The 18505-nt window shown below is 32.3% G+C and overlaps 2 protein-coding genes across 3 annotated transcripts in view; one reads left to right on the top strand and one right to left on the bottom strand.

Annotated features, from left to right (window-relative positions):
- Positions 1 to 1491: 1491 nt before the first annotated feature.
- Edc3 (Enhancer of mRNA-decapping protein 3) lies at positions 1492 to 12030 on the bottom strand. Its single transcript, XM_072523684.1, has 5 exons — positions 11639 to 12030; positions 10384 to 10579; positions 7187 to 7449; positions 5306 to 5605; positions 1492 to 2129 (listed from the first exon to the last, which is right to left on the bottom strand). The coding sequence occupies exons 1-5, from the start codon at positions 11788 to 11790 to the stop codon at positions 1655 to 1657; spliced, it is 1386 nt and encodes a 461-aa protein (XP_072379785.1). The 5' UTR covers positions 11791 to 12030; the 3' UTR covers positions 1492 to 1654.
- Positions 12031 to 16700: 4670 nt separating this feature from the next.
- The window catches only part of LOC140435024 (dynein axonemal assembly factor 10-like), a 38415-nt gene continuing 36610 nt past the window's right edge, over positions 16701 to 18505 (top strand). The window contains exon 1 of one of the 2 annotated variants that reach the window (XM_072523689.1): positions 16701 to 16988. In XM_072523689.1, coding sequence (XP_072379790.1) covers positions 16778 to 16988 — 211 coding nt within the window. In that variant the 5' untranslated portion in view covers positions 16701 to 16777. Of the gene's footprint in view, positions 17062 to 18505 lie in introns of both variants that reach the window. The other variant, XM_072523688.1, reaches the window with a different exon arrangement.

The raw sequence follows: 18505 nt of genomic DNA, 5'->3' as shown, positions 1-18505 counted from the left end.
TAGATTATTTTAAAGTGTCTGAATGTTCAGTGGGTTTGTTTAATTGCTTTAATGCTTTTAAATAGAATCTATAAATAATCTTAATAGTTTTGAAGACTCGTAAGTTTTAATATCTAAATTAAATAATGCTTTAACATGATTATGATCAAGAAGTATTTTATTATTATAGGTTCACAACGCAAATTCCATGCTACAATGTAATTTACCCCACTAACCTCTAAATGACTACCACTAAATTTCGGTACCTCAACTGGCGGTAGACGAAACCCATTGAACTTGTGTATTTGACTACCCATTACATTGTCAAAATGTGAACTGTTTTTGGAAAACTCTGTATATAACCCGAGAAAGTTTAGATTGTAATCGTTTGCTTCTGGCCAATTCGCAATAAAAAGATTTCTAAAATTCTGCGCGTTCGTTATAATAAGTTTCTAATTCATCCTCATCAACTTAATCATCTAATTCTAACTGCGACTGCTCGTTCATTGCAAATCATTTAAAAAGTTTTTAAAATTGTTTAATTTGGTCTTTACTGTACCCCGTTTTTGTTATACAATATTTATTTGCTCTTCGATATTCGTCCTTACTAAAGTTGTAAATACAATTATTAAACTATTACTACAAATTAAGAAACGCAAAAACAAATTCGTATAATTTTTTTCAAACCAACGAAATCTAACAAGAACCACGAAGCAAGAATCAATCAAGCAATATTCACACAGAAAAGATTTTTATTTTTGGAGGAATAAATTCGGAAAAAAGGACTTATTCACTTTGGTTATTAGGTAAGCTCTGCTTAGCGGCGGTTGGATCTTCTCGTTACGCTTGCACTTAATAATTATTGGAACTGTCTGTTTTCGCGTACTAAATCACTTTAGTTTTAAAACGTTTATTTACGCCGATAACATCCGGCTCGAAGGATCACAATATTAGATAGCTAGTGGACTGTTTGTTCAACTTATTTATTCGTATTAAAACGCGTACGCTTTGAATTTAATTTTATTTGTACTTAACATTGAAATATATTACAATACAAATTTATTATCAAGAATATTTGATAATTATTCAATTCTCGTCAATCTATACATGACATTTGTCATCAAGCTTCGTATTTCATCAGTCGACTTTACATTATGAAATTTTCATGCCATGCAATATCTGTGCTAGACAAAAAATTAGAATCTGTTCTATTTTCATGCTATTTTGATGCAATTTATCGTCAAAATTCATGTTGCCAATATTACAAAATTTAAAGTTTAGGATAAAACTTAACCTAAACTAAACTTTATTGCGTAAGTGTAAATGTTATTTATTGGATGTAATAATTTAATTACATGTAAAGTTATCTATAGAATGTAAACGGGCAGTTTTTGAATACCTGAGGAAAACGACGTGCCAAGGTAGATATGTCAAAGGTAGATAAAACCGAGTGAATGATTTTTGTGGTTTTAAAATTAAAAATGTATTAACATGTAAATAAAAACACCATAGTTGAAATTTATATTTAATATTCTGCACAATATGATCAATCTTGTTCCATCTTTCAAAAGCGTAGTCAAATTTAGTAAAAAATAATAAATTGGAAGAAACAGGGATCAAGTGTAAATATAAAAAGGGATCAATAAATCCTTAAATTATACCAACATAAAAATGTTCAATCATCTTTAGGATGTAAAGGAATAACAAATTTTGGGCCGAATGGTGATTTGTACTTGATCCCTACTTCATTGAAAATATCCACAGGAAATCCCAAGTTACACAAATATAATTTGCCATTATTCGAAGAGTGTGGTAGAGGTAGTACTGGCAGCAATGAACATTTCGGGGTAATTCCTGGTGTTCCGACTGGGGGTGGGTCCAAAGCAAAAATAGGAGCTTTATTTTTATTTACCCAGTCCGACAGTAATGGATAGTGTTTAGGATTGTCAGCATCTTCACAAAGAGCTACTATTATCAGATCTGAAATAGGAGGCAAATCTGAGACGTTGTTAAGTACACGATTTCTGGTTAACATATAAAGTGAAAGTTCTTTTTTAATTATAGGCGCGTCCATAGATACTGTGAATACTATAGTTTGTACACCATGACTAGCCAATTGTCTTGCTGTATTCACTCCAATAGCTCCTTGCCTGAAACAATAAATAAGATATTAATTCCATTTACACATTTCGAATAGCGCAAAGGACATAACAGACATCAGACACTGTCTGATGAGGCCATGTGAAGTCGAGATGACGTCAAAACACATGTTGATTACCAATTCAAATACGAGAGATTGACGAATTGTGTTCCTACGACATACATTTATTTATAAGCTTATTAAGCTTTAATACAATAATTCCACTGTTACCTTTTTTAAAATAATATCCCACATACTGGCGGATAACTGCTCTAGTTCGTCGACTGGAAGAATTATCCCCTCGCTTCTTTAATTCGCCAATGATAAACAAATAAATATTTCTTTAATTTGCTTCATAATGAAAATTACACGATATTCACATGAGAATATTTTCATATCTATAGTTGAATATTCTCCTATTCGAGAAATTCGCAATAAAAAAGAGAGTTAGACATGGATGTTAACTTTTTCTAATGGTCTTAAGTTTATATGTAGAAAGAACATTCAGCAAAGAAATGAGGTATTGTAATATGGGAATTAAATTTTGAACGGCACATTTATTAATAGACGATATTACACTCAGGGCAGTATTATGACTTAAGCATATAAAATAAGTCGAGATAGAATTTTGTTCTAACAAACGAAAATGAAATGTCATCAATTTGAATGAATCGAATAAAATAAAACACAACTCAAGTAAAAGGGAATTACTCTTCGAATGTCTTCCACATAGTTCTTTTCGATGCACACAGTCCGCAAGTATTCATTAAAACAATATATTTCTGTACATAAACTGACAGTTATAGTGCAAGCTAAAGTGAAATGAGAAAACTTGCCATGTATAATTTGACATTTTTATATTTAGGAGACGGGGCGAGCGTCCAGTGTTTCATATGGGATGAAAAGGGGGAAAACGGGGTCGTACCGAAATTGCTACATGGATATTAATTTAAATACATCATATCTTACCCCGATACTAAACATGTCAAAATGATATCCCATAATTGCTGTGAATAACAGAAAAACTTTTGCTTTTTCTGCCATGTGTCCGTATGTTGTTAATTGTCAACCAAATTTAAAAACAATTGACCTTGTTTTTTGTACCTGGTCACTCAGAGATGGAATGCGATTCTGTTTATTCAAAAATTGAATTTAAGTTAAAAAATTTCCCTGTATACACCCTGGAAGGATGGGCACAAAGGCTTTCACGCACTAAGCCATGCCCGTTTGAAGTGACATACCTACTTCATCAAAACCAAAATGAAAAAGAAAATGAAGCAAAATATGAAGAGCAAACAATTAATGGAAATACTAATTTTAAATATATTGATGGTATAAAGTACCAGTATCGGAAAAATGAGAATAACTATGAAGACTAGCATTGACGGAAACTTCTTTATCTCTTGGAACCAAACACAAAAGAGGAAAACAAAATATAAACCCCGTTAAAGCATAAGAAGAAATGCTCCCAATAACGGATGCAAAGTCATGTAAAAAAATTTAATATCTAGGCCAATACCATTAACATCTACTACTGCCAGAGATTGCCCTCCAGAACCTGATGTAACTGAAGACAATGATAACGTTTCAAAATTTAAAACCTTTAATTTACCAGTATTTTACAACAATTGACGGTCATGACTGAATACTTGAGCTATCAACATAACGTAAAGTTCCATAATTAATGTATTGTGGCTATTTTTAACTTTTATGTTTTGTATCTAGTTACATTAATTTTTTAGTAACACCTAATTTCAAAAAAAATATCTTTAATAATATATTTAAATATAATTTCCCCATTTTATCCTACCACTTCAATTTTTAATTAAATGATTTGTAATAAACTTTTTTAAGAACATTAAAATTATTTTAATCTTACTCCTTTTCAATTACGAATATGAAGGTGTTAAAATTTGAATAATATAAACTGTTGAAAATGCCACATTCGCAATTTTGAAACATTGGACCAAAACATATCGTTGATTAATACAAAAAGCAAAGTAACGAATGCGATTTTTTGGAAAGAAAAAACGCTAAGCATTTCAATTTGTTATCAATCTGACAAGGGTTAAGCATTACATACAAAAAATATAAAAATTTTCTCATTTGTCAAGGAGTTGATTTTGGATTCTCTAAAAAAGAGTTATCTTGCTCTCCTGAAAAGTACCACTTTCACATTCAATAGTTGAAATTGGTAGGGGCGATATTTATAATTATGTATACTGTAAAAAAATGAAATTTTGCCCTAGGCTTTCAAGGCTTGTTGCGTGTTAAAATTAAAATTTTTGATGTACTATAAATATATGTACTTATAAGTCTGCAAATCTTCTACAGTTAATCAAAACTACATTTTTCTTTGCTTACAGCATACAGTATCTATTTTGTCACTCAAAAAGTCTCACATCTCAAATTTAAGTAACGTCCATCTAATTTACAAACCGTTGCACGTCATTATCTACGTCAGAGATCGAAGTTGACATAGTTGCCAAAGTATAAAAAAATCCTGAATCCATTTTAAATCAAATAGGTCACATAATTATTATTACACTCTTTACTACAACTATTTAAATTCTTACGTGACATTTTTGAAATAAAACACACTAATTTTGTTCTAAAAAGAACAGATTTTATTAAATAGGTAAAAATATAAAACAAGAGGTATTCACTTTAAAATAATAAAGTACAAAAAGTGTCAACACCGCAACTGCCAAATAAGTGTTACCAATTTATGCCAAAATTTTACCTTCGTTCGATTACAGTTACAGTGTGTTCCGAACAAATGTTCTTCATAAAAACGGTTTATAATGCATTTATACAAATTAAATGAAACATATTGTTGTCTATTTCTTTAAGTTAACATTAATAGAAATATTTAAATATTAGTTCTACGCGTATATAATAAAATATGTCTAGTGGCTGTAATGCCAGTGTACTCGGCAAAGTGATTCTAAAAAAGAACACACCTACCGCCTAAATATTTCGTGTTGGTATCATGTGACGTCACAGGCTATGACGCCGATGACGTGCAACGGTTTGTAAATTAGATGGACTGTATGTCTGTGATACAGCCATATTGAGAGATAAAACCAACAAATTTGAATTTCTTATGATGAATTTAATCCTACATACGAAATATTGTGTAAAAAAATTTAACAAATAAATGTTAAAGATATAAATGTTAATTACTTGTGAGGTCCACATAAAACAACAACCGTAGGCCATTGGTGTGTATTATGTGGATTCAGTCTATGTCCCCCTCCACATAATTGAATGGAGATCTCAGCAGCTGCTCTTCCTATAAGGTCTATTCTCTTTTCCCACGTAAGACCCACTCTTTCGGCCACTTCAAACAGTCTTTTCCTCAATGCTCTAGAAATGCTGGGTATTATTAGGCCATCATCTGTTACATATTCACAAAAATCTTGTTTTGGGACGGTTATTTGCCGATACGATGTTGGAATTGTTGAGATTATATTTTCGTCATGCCTGAAAATACAAAATTGTGAATTAACAATAAAATTGAAGGGATGGGTATATGAAATGACATTTAATTACACTTTGAGTAATCAAAAAGGCATCTCCTGGTTATCTAATTTCTTAAGTTTCTAAATCTTTCACTTACTTTATAAATACATTTATAAATATGTAATGTAGATAATTTACTACATTAATTGTGAAATGAGTCACAATTTAAGTCGGAAATTAATTTTATTGACATTTCGACTTTCACTTCAGAAATCCAATATGTTGCTAAGAAAATTTGCTAGCATTAACCATATTTATAAACAATGTAGATGATCTGTATAAAAAAATATAAGACACATAAATAGTATTTTTGTTTTATTAATTTTTGTCCATTATGTTGGTACGAAAATTTGCTAACATAAAACATACAATTGCCATTTTTTTTAGCCAAGTTTCTATTTTAATTAGGTTTTCTTGTAAATTTTTTGATACTGTGAATAGAGTGAAATTAGTTAGTATTGCGGTGTCAATAAGTCCTAGTACGCTTCCTTGTGGAACACCTGCTTTGATAGGGTGGAGCTGAGTGTATTTGTCGTGCTGCTTTAACATGAAGTATCTATCTGATAGGTAGAAGTTTAGGAGTGCAAAGAAGGGATATGACAATTGTTTCTTTCTTATCGAAGGCTTAACTGACGTCTATATAGGAAGGCTGTTGAGAGGTAGGATTTACTTTCCAGCACGAAGGAGATTTTTTTTACTATTCTGTGCACCTGCTCGATTATCCCATGCTTAAGCCTGAAGCAGAATTGATGGTCGGGAATAAGTTTAGTTTCTTTAAGATTGGAATCAAGAATATTTATGTATCTTGATTATATTCAGGAGTAGGGTAAATATTATTTTGTAAGATAATGAGTTACAACAAAAGGCAACAAAATTATGTACAAAATAAAAAAGAGATGGAAACATTACTACTGATAGAACCAAAATCCTTGAGGTTATCGAATCCTTTTATCGCGAAATATATGAAAGCACCGAAGAAAGGCAAGATCAGCCCCTGCTCAAAATCACAAACCAGGAATCAGAATTAATGCCAGAAATAACTCCATACGAAATCAAAACATCACTTTTAGAAATGAAAAATAACAAATCCCCTGGCGATGACGGAGTAGTGATCGAAGCGATCAAACTAGGTGGAAATAAAATTATCCAGGCTTTGGCCAAGCTTTTCACTGAATGCATCTACCAAGGAAAAACTCCTTTTCAATGGAATAATGCATAATGCAATAATTTATTACACAACAGAATAAAGAAGTAGAAGGGAAACTTAAAAATGTTCATCAACACAATAATTATGCTGGAAAAAAATTACAAAAATATTTAAATGTTAAAGAAAGTATCATGCCAAATTTGTCTGCAAATTCAAGCTAGTTATTGATCTTCTAACATTTTTTGTCTCAACACCTTGCGTGTTAAAATGTGCATAGGGAAAACGTTTGGAACAACCAATACAGTAAATATCACTGAATGATAATCTCAATATATTTTCATCATGGAAAACAAAACAGAAAATGATTAAAAATACATATCATTTTATATACATACCTGTACTTAGTAGGTTTTCTAGCATCAATATGTTTTACCACATCTGGTTTTTGGGCGTTAATTTCATCCCAAATAGCTTGTTTATTGAACAATGCCAAATTTTTCTCAAAATCGAAGTCTTTACCGATATTGCTCTGCTCCATAGGAGAACCAAAACACTCTTCATCCCTCCAACCCTTTGTCCACTTTCTATTGTTCTTTTCTTTTTTATTAGGAGTACTGTTTTTAAAAGAATTACTTACTGGCTCATGAGTTTGTTTTATCTGTTGAACATAACAGAAAAATACTGTATATAATAAATTAGCAAAAAATGCAAAAAACATGTTTGAGTACAAAATCAAGAAAAAAGCTGTCACCATAATGCATTTATCAAATTTAGCCTTTCTATAATAATGTTTATTCAATTGACATTTTATTGATACCCATTTGAAGCTAGTATTATAATAGAACCAGTTCTCATATGAGTTCATCTCCTGTTATAACAACCTCTACAATTGGTTGTCATTACATATGACGTTAAAATCAGTGTCCCTTTCGTAGGTATTTCAGCTGAAAACTGTTTTGGGTCTTATTTTTTTTTTGTACACAATTGCTCCCATTTTTAATAGTCTTGATAACGTACGAAACATCAATTCTTTAAAAAGACTACATTTTCAATCAGCAATAATAGGTACTGACCGACATGATTTTTGTAGCACAATTTAACCTATGATTTTGACATACGTTTTGACAATACGTTTCTAATAATTCCACCATTCCCGGTAAAGTTCTGATGAGAAAAAAGGAGAATAAACAGTTAGTGGATGGCCCTTGGCAGCAGTAGCTATGCTAAGGGTTGCTGCCATTAAATGTTAAGCAACGCCTTAATCGACAGATGTTGATGATACTAACAAATTGTACTTGTCATTGGATGAGTGAAGGCGAGTTTCCTGTATTTTAAATCTGGATCCCACAGACTAAAGTATGGCAACCTTAACAGAAAAATCCCGGGTCTCCCAGGTTAGGGATTGGTCATAGTTTCTACCCAATAAAAAATCTTCTGTTACGAGTACTTAAAGAAAAGAAACCGGAATAATTGAATTACGACTACTACACCAGCAAAAATATATGAGTTAACGATTGCGACATGTAATATCCGATCCCTATAAAAACTAAAAGATCGCCAAAATCTGATAAGTGAGCTAGACAAGTATAAAATGCATGTAAAAACCCTGCAAGAAATTAGATGAGTCCGGATTGGCACTATAGAAAAAGGTATATAATAATTTATAGTTAGATGATACAGTTACGAACTGGCTTAATAGTAAATAAAAAAATAAAACCCCATATAAGAGACTAACGTGCGATAAACCCTAGAATGTGTATAATGAACCTGAAACTAAAAGGGGCATTTTTAAATTACAGCTTCTTAATATGCATACTCTTGCAGAAAAAATAAGAAGAGGTTAAGGAACAGTTTTATGATGACATCAAAATTATTTATGGGGACCTCAAAGCAAAAATTAGAAAACAGCAACAATTCTTACTGACCATCAGTACCCACAATCTTCTAACAACCTAGTAACTTCTTTCTATGGACATTGTCAGTACATGCTTCCTGTGAAAACTTAATCATAAGGGAGTATGAAAAAAACGAAAAGTATCAAAATAAACAGAATGCAAAATATAAAAGAAAATATAAACAAAAAAATAGAAAATTGACAAAACAAGAATACCCAAACAAATAATGAGAAACATTTAAAAGCAGTATTCAAGAATTAAACATTACTTTGATGAAGAATGTTGTAATATAACAGAAATGTAGAATAATGCATACCGACGATTCCAATAAGGACATATGACGTGACAAACAGAACAAGAATATAGGATGCTGAGAATGAAAGATAAAAAAATACAACACAGTCCTTTCGTATTAAGGAGAATTTGGATGCTGTCAGTAAGAAGCATGGTGAAAAATTCCATCAAGACATAAGGACAGTGGAAATTCGGTGCCAATGACGATGTAATGCCACCAGTTTTTGGTTTTCAAAGAGAGAAGATTTGTGTGTGCTTTTTCAGGTTTTCTAGCGTTTTAACTCCTGGTAGGGTCTATTTGAATTTGTGACAACCAGCCGTAAGTCGGTTAAACTAATTCGTTAATATGTTTGTTTCTTTGGCAGCGTCGTGATTTAAACTGTGTTTCAGATATCCTAATCAGATTAGATAAATCTGAAACGAAAATATGAAACACTAGTTCACGAAAAGGATGTCAATACAGGGAAAAAAAACTTTGAGTAATTGAATGAATAATTTGACAAAATTAATCATTTAATTCTCTAAAACTGACAAAAAGGCAAAAAAGGAAAATGTTCAGATATTTAACACAGATTTTGAAAACATAATACAGATGTGGATAATACATAGTACATGAAGAAGCATTATATTAGTACTTGTTTACAAACAAAGGAGATGTTAATATACCTACAAATTACAGGGTCATAAAACTACTTGGTCATACCATGAAAAGACTACCCTGAGGTGAAGAGTTGCTGAGTGCAAGACCATGGAAGCAGTAGGAGATAAAGACGAAGGAGGTTCTGGTGTGAGACGCTTAGGCAGAACATGTCTGTGAAGGGGTATGACTCAAGGTACAAATTTATGGAGAAATATAATTAGGGAAGTCTGCATTGGGACAAAGACCAAAGAGAATAATAACGATGTAGTTGTAGAACATTACTTTGTATGTCTGTGTACAAATGTATCTGTGACAAAGTTATGTAGTACTCTAATATTTTATTTTGAAATATTTGAATGGTTTTTCTATTAATCTTACATATGTGTTCCCATAAAATTAAATTAAAACATAGTTATGCCCTTGACAAGCTTATTTCACTTATATAACGGTACAATATATTGATTATGAGAAGAAGGAGCTGAATGAAAAGTTTATTTACATTTCCCACCAACAGGAAAATAATTTGAACTGTTAAATAAATAATACTGTCAAATCATTGAATTAAATAAATATACAAAACATACATTAGTGAAACAAACATAACTCTATTCAGCCAGATCAAGAATTTGTAATACCATTTTAATATTTGTTATAAATGTTGAATTAGCTGAAAGTAGTGGTTTCAATAATGCATTAATAAGAATTTTGACTAGGAAATATATATATTCATCTTGTGCTTAAACTTATTCCAAGTCATAATTACCTCAATGTCTATTGGTTTCGACCTATTATTTAAACTAGTGCTTGCTGCAAATTTATTTCCAGAACTATGCGGTTCTGAAGTACTGTGTGTCCTTCCAGCTCTTTTGGCAATGGGTTTTGCTATAGTAATTGTACTGCGTTCATCCACATTATCCTTTTGTTTTTCAATTAATTTAAGATCTAATATACTGTTTGCCCTAAAATTATTGAAACATGTTAAAACAGGTAGTAAAGCAATTCATCGAAGGTTAATACAAATACAAACAATCTGTTAAGTTGTAATATTTTGATTTATGAGTTTCGTTACCCAGCTATGGTTTTGTACTACTAGTCTGTCCTGGGGTGGGGAAGGCAGGTGACAAAATTATGAAAAGTAAACAAACCAAATTTAGAACACCCTTAAAGCTCAACTTGGCTACATATAATGCTAGATCCCTAGCAACAGAAGAAATAATCATAGGGAGAGAAGCAGAAATGTCAAAAATAAAATGGCATGTGATAGGCGAGGCAAAACAACGAGAGACCAGATAATGACTGATGCAGATTCTGTCACCTAGAATCAGTTCAGTTTTGAAGTTATTAGACCTTTTAAAATGGTTTAGTCTAGAGGACCACAACAGATCTAAAAAGTTTGCAGTGGAATAGTCCAAAATCCACATCATTGAATCTACCTAATACATATTTAAAACCTTTTTGCTACTTTTTTAACATATGTGGGAAAGTTATTCATCAGTAATGTAATAAACGTTATATAGAAAGTCATTTAAAGTTAAACCTCATTTGCCTATGTGCAGTCTATTTAAAGTATTTTCACAAGTTCTGAATCATATGGAAATACTGCAAAATATCTACTTTAGAATAGAGAATTCCTGTGATCACATTTTGTGTTTGTGATGAAGCAGCAGTAGCTGATATATTATGTATAGGATATTCAGAGATCCATTGAGTTCATAGCTCAAGCTGGATCAAGTATGATGTAGCTATCAAATACACAACCTATGGAAAATAGAAAGACATATTTAGCAGAACAATGCTTAAGTATACAGAAAGTGAAACATAACGAAAAAGAACATCCATGCTTGCAATACAGAAAAACTTGAGAAGGTGAAAATCTAAAGCTGTCAGTATAATAATGAATAGTAACAAATATCATGAAATAAGCTGGATGCCTAGATCAGATTAGAAAGTACTTTACACTTATATTTCTATTAACAAATTCTTCAATAGTGTAGAACCACAAGATAAAGGTATTTTACCTGATTTTAACTTCATTCCGTTCACAAGGAAATCCGTTGCAAAATGCTTTTGTTAAGGTAATATGTGTTGTAGTTGCTGTAAAAATTTCTCCCTGATAAGTACTGTCGTCAGAACACTTAATAGAAACCATGTATCCAATCCACTGTGCCATTTTTTTATAAATACTTAGGCACAACAAATTTAGGTTTATCTTATTAAAGTTTAAGTATTGTACTTTGCAGCCTATATTTTACTATACTTTTTTTATTTCATTGAATGAGAATTCACTACACTCCTAGTAACAGCTGTTTTTACTATTATTGATATTGACATTTGACAATCTCAGCAGTGAAGTATGAAAAGAAAATAGGTACAGTGCAGTGTAGCAAAACTAAAATATGCTAAAGAAGCCAAAAAGCTAAATATAGAAATTTTATTATTATGTAGATGTTAAAAAATATATATACAATACAAGCAATTCAAGATAATTTAAAATAAAATGAAAATATTTTGTTTCTAAAATGAAAATTGAACATATTATTATTGAAAGTGATATTTTAAGAATCGATAAAAACAAAGTTTTGATCTATTCAGACTTTCTAAGTATTAAGACACAGAAGATATTCTGAGATTAAGGTACCCCTTATTAAAGGTAAACTTAATTCAAAGCGCTTCTTCTTCTTCTTCAGCTTTAAGTAATCCAGCTTTGGACATAGGCCTCCCCCAAATAAATCCAGTGTTTTCTATTTTGCGCCACTTGCTTCCAGTTGTGTCCTCCGATCTTCTTAATATCATCAGCCCATCTCATTTGTGGTCTTCCTCTGCTTCTTTTTCCTAACCATGGCCTCCACTGTTGTATTTCGTGGTTCCATCTCTTATCCTTTAGTCGGTCATTGTGTACTGCGAAGCTTCATTTTAATTTGGCAGCATGTTCTCCTGCGTCTTTTACTTTGGTTTTGTTTCTAATCCATTTGTTTGTTTTTTTTTGTTTATAAGTCTCACCCCGAGCATTGATCTTTCCATCGATCTTTGTGCTTTTACTATTTTATCCATATTAGACTTGGTGAGTGTCCACGTCTGTGAACCATACGTGAGTATAGGGAGGATACACTGATCATCAATTATGGTTTTCAAATATTGTTCTATTTTAGTGCTTTTCAAGATCCAACTCAGTTTTCCAAATCCTGCCCATATTAACCTTATTCTTCTGGTAATTTCGGCAGTTTGACATTCTTTGTTAACTTTCATTATTTGTCCCAGGTAGATATATTTGCTTACTGTTTCTAAATTTATGTCGCTCAACGTTATTTCTCTAATATTCGGTGTATTTGTCATTATTTTTGTTTTTTCCAAGTTCATCTTAAGACCTACTTTATCCGAAGCTTGAAATAGTTGCGTCATCATGGTGTGTAGTTCTTCGAAACTTGTAGCGAATATTACAATGTCATTAGCGTATCTCAAATGACTCAGTTTTCTTCCATCAACATTTATTCTTTTATCTGTCCAGTTAATGTCTTTGGACATGTCTTCCAGTCCAAGTGTGAATAGCTTTAATATCTCCCTGGCGAACTCCTCTGTTAATTGGTATAGCTTTGGTTTTCGCAGATATTACATCGGAGTACGCAGTGTCCAGTGCTTACTGTTTGATTGAACACCTATTAGGGGAAATGTGTATATCAATAATCTTTATTCCTTAAATTATCGAAACTGATAAACATTTTTAGCAAAAAATCTATAGAAAATTCACTTGGTCCTTATTCTTCCGAAAAAATGGCATATTGCTAATGGATAAATACCTAATAACAGCTACAAAATCATTGGCATAATTCGCAAATAATACGCTGAGTTCTTCTTGGAACATCTAATTATCATATTGACAGCTTGTAACGATAAGATTACTTTATCGTTACTGAGAAATTTAAAATAACTTAATTCTGCCTGTAAGGTATGCAACCAACTATACATGTAATCGTATTATCAATTGTTTATCAATTGGTCAAACTGCTTACCTGTCGCTTCCGCTTAGCTTGGAACTGACGGAAGCCGACGATTTTAAAAGTGTAAGACTCACTTGATATCGAACCATTGACCGAGGCAGAGAACGATTGGTTGATACTCCAGCGACCAACGCACGTGGCTCAAGTTATCAGAAAAGAAATTTAAGTTATTCAGAGGTGATATTAAGTTAAAGAAGGCGTTTTTTTTTTATATTAGAAGTTTTGGAAAAAGAAGATTTTGGTTCAATTGTTGAAATATTGTTGCGTTGGGTGAGTTTCATTTTAATTAAAGTACATCATTTTTTTTTTAACCATTATTAGTTTCATATTAAAATCATTTATTCAATAATTTTACCTTAATTATATTAGTCAAATCACGTTCAGAATTCTTTCTGTTAGAAATTCTCCTAAGTACACGTTCTCATCAATATCCAAGCAATTCGGTAATGTAAGGAGATCCTTCATTACTATTTGCCTATAATATATTCGTGATAAGTTAAATTTTAGTTCTTCAGTGAAATATTCATAGTAAATTCCCAACATTTTTTTTAAATACATAGTTTTCGATTAATTTTCCAAGGTCACAAAAAGTGTACGAAACCTTCACTAATTATCATCTTCTGACTAGTTTTTCTTGTCCTAACCGCCTTGTTGTTTACCAACTCTGAATAAAGCTAATGAGAGCTTCTTTGATTTTATTTTAGTCGTTGAAGGAAGAAAGAATATAAAGTCAATCCAATAAACATTATTTTGGATTTGGGGTAATAACTTTCAGTTGAGTTTAGTTTGGAGTTTTTTTTGGTTTTTCCCGAATATTGGAATAGCGGTTCAGTTTGGTGCTAGAACAGTGGGCTTACAGCTTTCACCCGAACGAGTCCCGGCGGCGTAAGGCGTCCGGAAGAAGAACCTTCTCGGCTTGAGAGTAGACAGGTTTTTTTTTACTGTTTGGTAATATCGTAAAAATAAGTTACTTAAATATTGCTTAAACTTTAGTGAGTGAACGAACCAAAACTTAAAAATAATCCTAGTCACTTTTCATAAATCATATTTGCGTATCATTATATATCTTACATTCAATTTTTTTCTTAACATCATTTGCTTATTTTTTTTGTGTCATTAAATATTTTAAATATATATATGTATTAGTAATAACAGGGTAGGAGTGGATTTTAATACACTTTGTAAGGTCATTTGTGCACAAAGGTCCATTTTGTATTTTTACAGCCCTACTGGTAACGTCACTGATTCATCTTGGATCTGTTCCTTTCTGAACAGACCAATTGAAATATATTTACAGGTTATCTGATTGGAATCAACTTAGAAATTGTCGAACTGATACATTGTGTTAAATATAGGGAAGGGTAATAATTGTTTTAATATATATAAATAGGTTGGTTGTAGTAAATTTTGTTTTAATTCATGAATAAAACTTCATAATAAAAGTTCCTACTTTTCTAGCATATTAGAGTGTGTAAATATATTGTAAATAGGGATCAATAGGGTTTTTGTATGATAGGGTATTTAAGTTAAATTGTATATTACGGTTGACAGGTTTTTCTATTTTATTATTATTAAATTGGGTTATAAGTAATAATCTGTTTTATTAAACAACCTTTTTTTTTAATAAAGTTATATCTAGTTACAGAAAACATAGTTAACAGCAGCAATAAAGTCACTAGGTGAAGTGTTTGTTAGACTAAGAGTCCAGTAAACATCTTCCCTGGCGCCCAAATCATTCTTCTCTCATATATTCCTGTTGTCAGTACTTACCCTTAGTTCGTTTTGGTTATTCTTATATTTCCTTAGTTAATATACATCTTTTCTATTCTTTACTGTTTTCTCAGGGCATGCAAATAGGCCTAACCCTACCTTGAGTATCAACTGGCCAGTCTCAAGCATACCCAGCTAGCCTAACTGCATTCAGTTTCAACTCTTATTTTAATTTAGTTTCAAACTTATCTTCACACTACTCTACAGATCTTATAACATCAGGGACATAGTCCCAAGGGATCTGCCTACTATATTTGTTACAGTAGCGCCCAAAGTGGAGAAATATCATTTTGTTACAAGCTGCCTAACAGCGACCGAGTCATAATAGCTGCATACGAGCGAACGGACAAAATGAATACTGCTAGGGCGCTGGCGCTGGTCCCTGCCTGTCGTAAGAGTCGTCTAATAAGAAGGAATGAGCGGTGTTAAGATGTCGTTTGAGACGTCGAATTAATAGCAACGAATGCAGGGCGCGACCTGTCTGACGTTTTTAGGTAACGCACAGTAACGTGGCCTTAACCGTGAGTCCATTAGACGCACTGGTTAACGGACTGCGTTCTTATTATCCGAAACGAGCCCACGTGGGACCACTCTACTTTCATTTCACATAACCTATGTGGGGAGAATTGCAAACTCAATACGGCCAGTCCCAAGTAGGATGTACCTCACTTTGGAGACTAGTGGTGGGCAGCAGGCTTCTCGGCAGTGACTTATCAAATGTGTGAAGTGGGCTGTTATACCCACCCGCGTTCACTTGTTTGCCCTCATAGAGATAACGGGCAGGTTTTCGTGTAGCAACAGAGGTATTGAGGAGAGGATGGAGCCCGACGCTTTGACAACGAGCTACCGTCATCTGAAGACGGACTCACAGGGCATTGGTTCTACCAGAATGGGATAGACTTCCTTCTGGGCGTTGGCTATATCCTTCATCCCCTGCTATACCCAAAATCGGTGCTTGTTGGGTTGTCAACATTCAGATATCTCCAGACTTTACAACCCGCGGGGAAATCTTCGTCAAAATTTATTCATTTTGACACGGATTCCTTGATGGCTATGAGATCTGTCTTTGCTTGGGTTTCCCAGGCTTCTAGGTCTGCGCCTAGGCCGGAAGATCGCGTAGTGTCTTAGTTGTTCTTGGAATGGAAATGCAATCCAAGTGATGACACCGCCTTCAAAACGATAACGATGCAAAAAATATGCCTCGTACTAAATACTTATATCCAGGGTTTTACATTTTGTACTGAAAAATCACGACAAGAAAATACCAAAGACCAAATAAATTATTTGGCGAAAGCTTGATCGAAAATCTCCATAACAACAAGTTTATTATATCAATATGTTGACTGATACCTATATTCCGTCCGTCATAATAACGCATTAACTATATTTTTAATGGAGGCTTTACAAAGACCTCAAATAATTTGTCATAATCAAAAAAATGTGGATTATTCAGTTCACGATGTTAAATGGATACCTTGTTCCGCTAAGTTCGTGACACTTGGAGGAAAATCGAATGGATCTGGGATTATTGAAGTATATTCGTTAACTAGTGAGAATGTTGAGAAAATACACGAGTTTGGCAAAAAAGAACATTTTAAGTGTGGTACGTTTGAAGCATCGAGTTTAAGAAATAGACATTTAGCTACAGGTGATTTCTCTGGGAGATTACAAGTGTGGTAATGTACTTATATATTTTTCTATAGTTTGTATCGTATATTAAACGAATTTATCAGAAATTTGTTACGTCAACTTGAATTTCTTCTCTTAATTGTAACTATGAATAAAAACAAATAATTCGATGATTCCTGCTTTTGGGATTATTTTAAGATCATCAATCTATTGAATTAGTAATTTTCCTACACTACGTTTGTTTTCTCTAGGTCTCTACACCTGATTTACCTGACCTGATGTTAAAAGAGCCTTTGCTGAACGTCTACGTTCCGGCCGTTGCTTTAACTAACTAACTAATCGCTTTAACTACCTGTCGAGTCCTTAATACAGTTTATGCATCCAGTCAACACTGAGAAATATATGTAGACAATACGACTTATAGTTAAGAAAACGAAACTTAAAATAGGACAAAACCTCTCAAAATTTTCGGAAAAGACTGATTTGAATAAAAATTTGGGAATAAGTTCAACTTACCCTTTACTTTAAAATCTATATTAAGCGGATGGGCGCTTTTTATTTTTTAAGGTTGAACTACCCCTCATTGCCAAAATAAATAAAAAAGTTTAAAAAGTGTGAAATTTGGTTTAGATGAATTAAATAATGATTGTTTGATACTCTAACTATAATTGTTGATTATTTCAACCCTTTCAAAATTTATTTTTAATGGTGAAAATTACCCTTGATTGCCCTCATAAAAAAAGGTTAAGGAGGCTAAAATTTGAATCGAATGATTTAGGTAATAATAGTTTGATATTCTTAATATAATTTCTAAGTATTTCAACCCTTCAAAATTTATTTTTTAAGGATGAAAACTACCCTTTATTCCGAACTCTTCAAAAAAGTTTATAAGTAGGTATATAAGTATATAACAGTGAAATTTGGTCAAGAAGAATTGAATATTATAATTTTTTGGTACTCCAAGTATAATTTTTAAAATGTCAACCCTTTTTTAGGGTTGAAAATTTACTTACACCAGTAAACACATCAGCAGATGTGTCTCAACTTTCACCTGGTGCTGCAGTCGTAGCTTGGTCGGGCCTAAAATTTACGGATACACGCATACACAAACATATTCTTCTTATTTAAGTTCCATCTTCTATCAAAGGTTGGAAATCATCATGGCTATGCTGACTCTGTTGACTGCCGCTCTAAAAAGTTCTGTACTACTGCATTCAAACCATTCCCTTAAGTTCCCTTAAGTTCTTAAGCCAGGATATTCTTCGTCATTATTCACAAACATGTATATATAGGTATTCGTATGTGTTCTATGGTTCCATGGGTCGAGTATGAATAAATGTATGTATATAAGTTTCTAATGTACAGAATCCAATAACCTCGATAACTTATATTATTATGCTTTCAATTGGATTTCTGTTTTTTCCAAAAAAATTTATTTTTTTTAACCATAACTTTTTTATTTTTTAACTTAAAAAGTTTTAATATCCACAA

The sequence above is a fragment of the Diabrotica undecimpunctata genome, chromosome 2 (assembly GCF_040954645.1).
Source record: "Diabrotica undecimpunctata isolate CICGRU chromosome 2, icDiaUnde3, whole genome shotgun sequence".
In the NCBI taxonomy this organism is placed as follows: Eukaryota; Metazoa; Arthropoda; class Insecta; order Coleoptera; family Chrysomelidae; genus Diabrotica; species Diabrotica undecimpunctata.
This window is presented reverse-complemented; position numbering and strand designations above follow the sequence as displayed.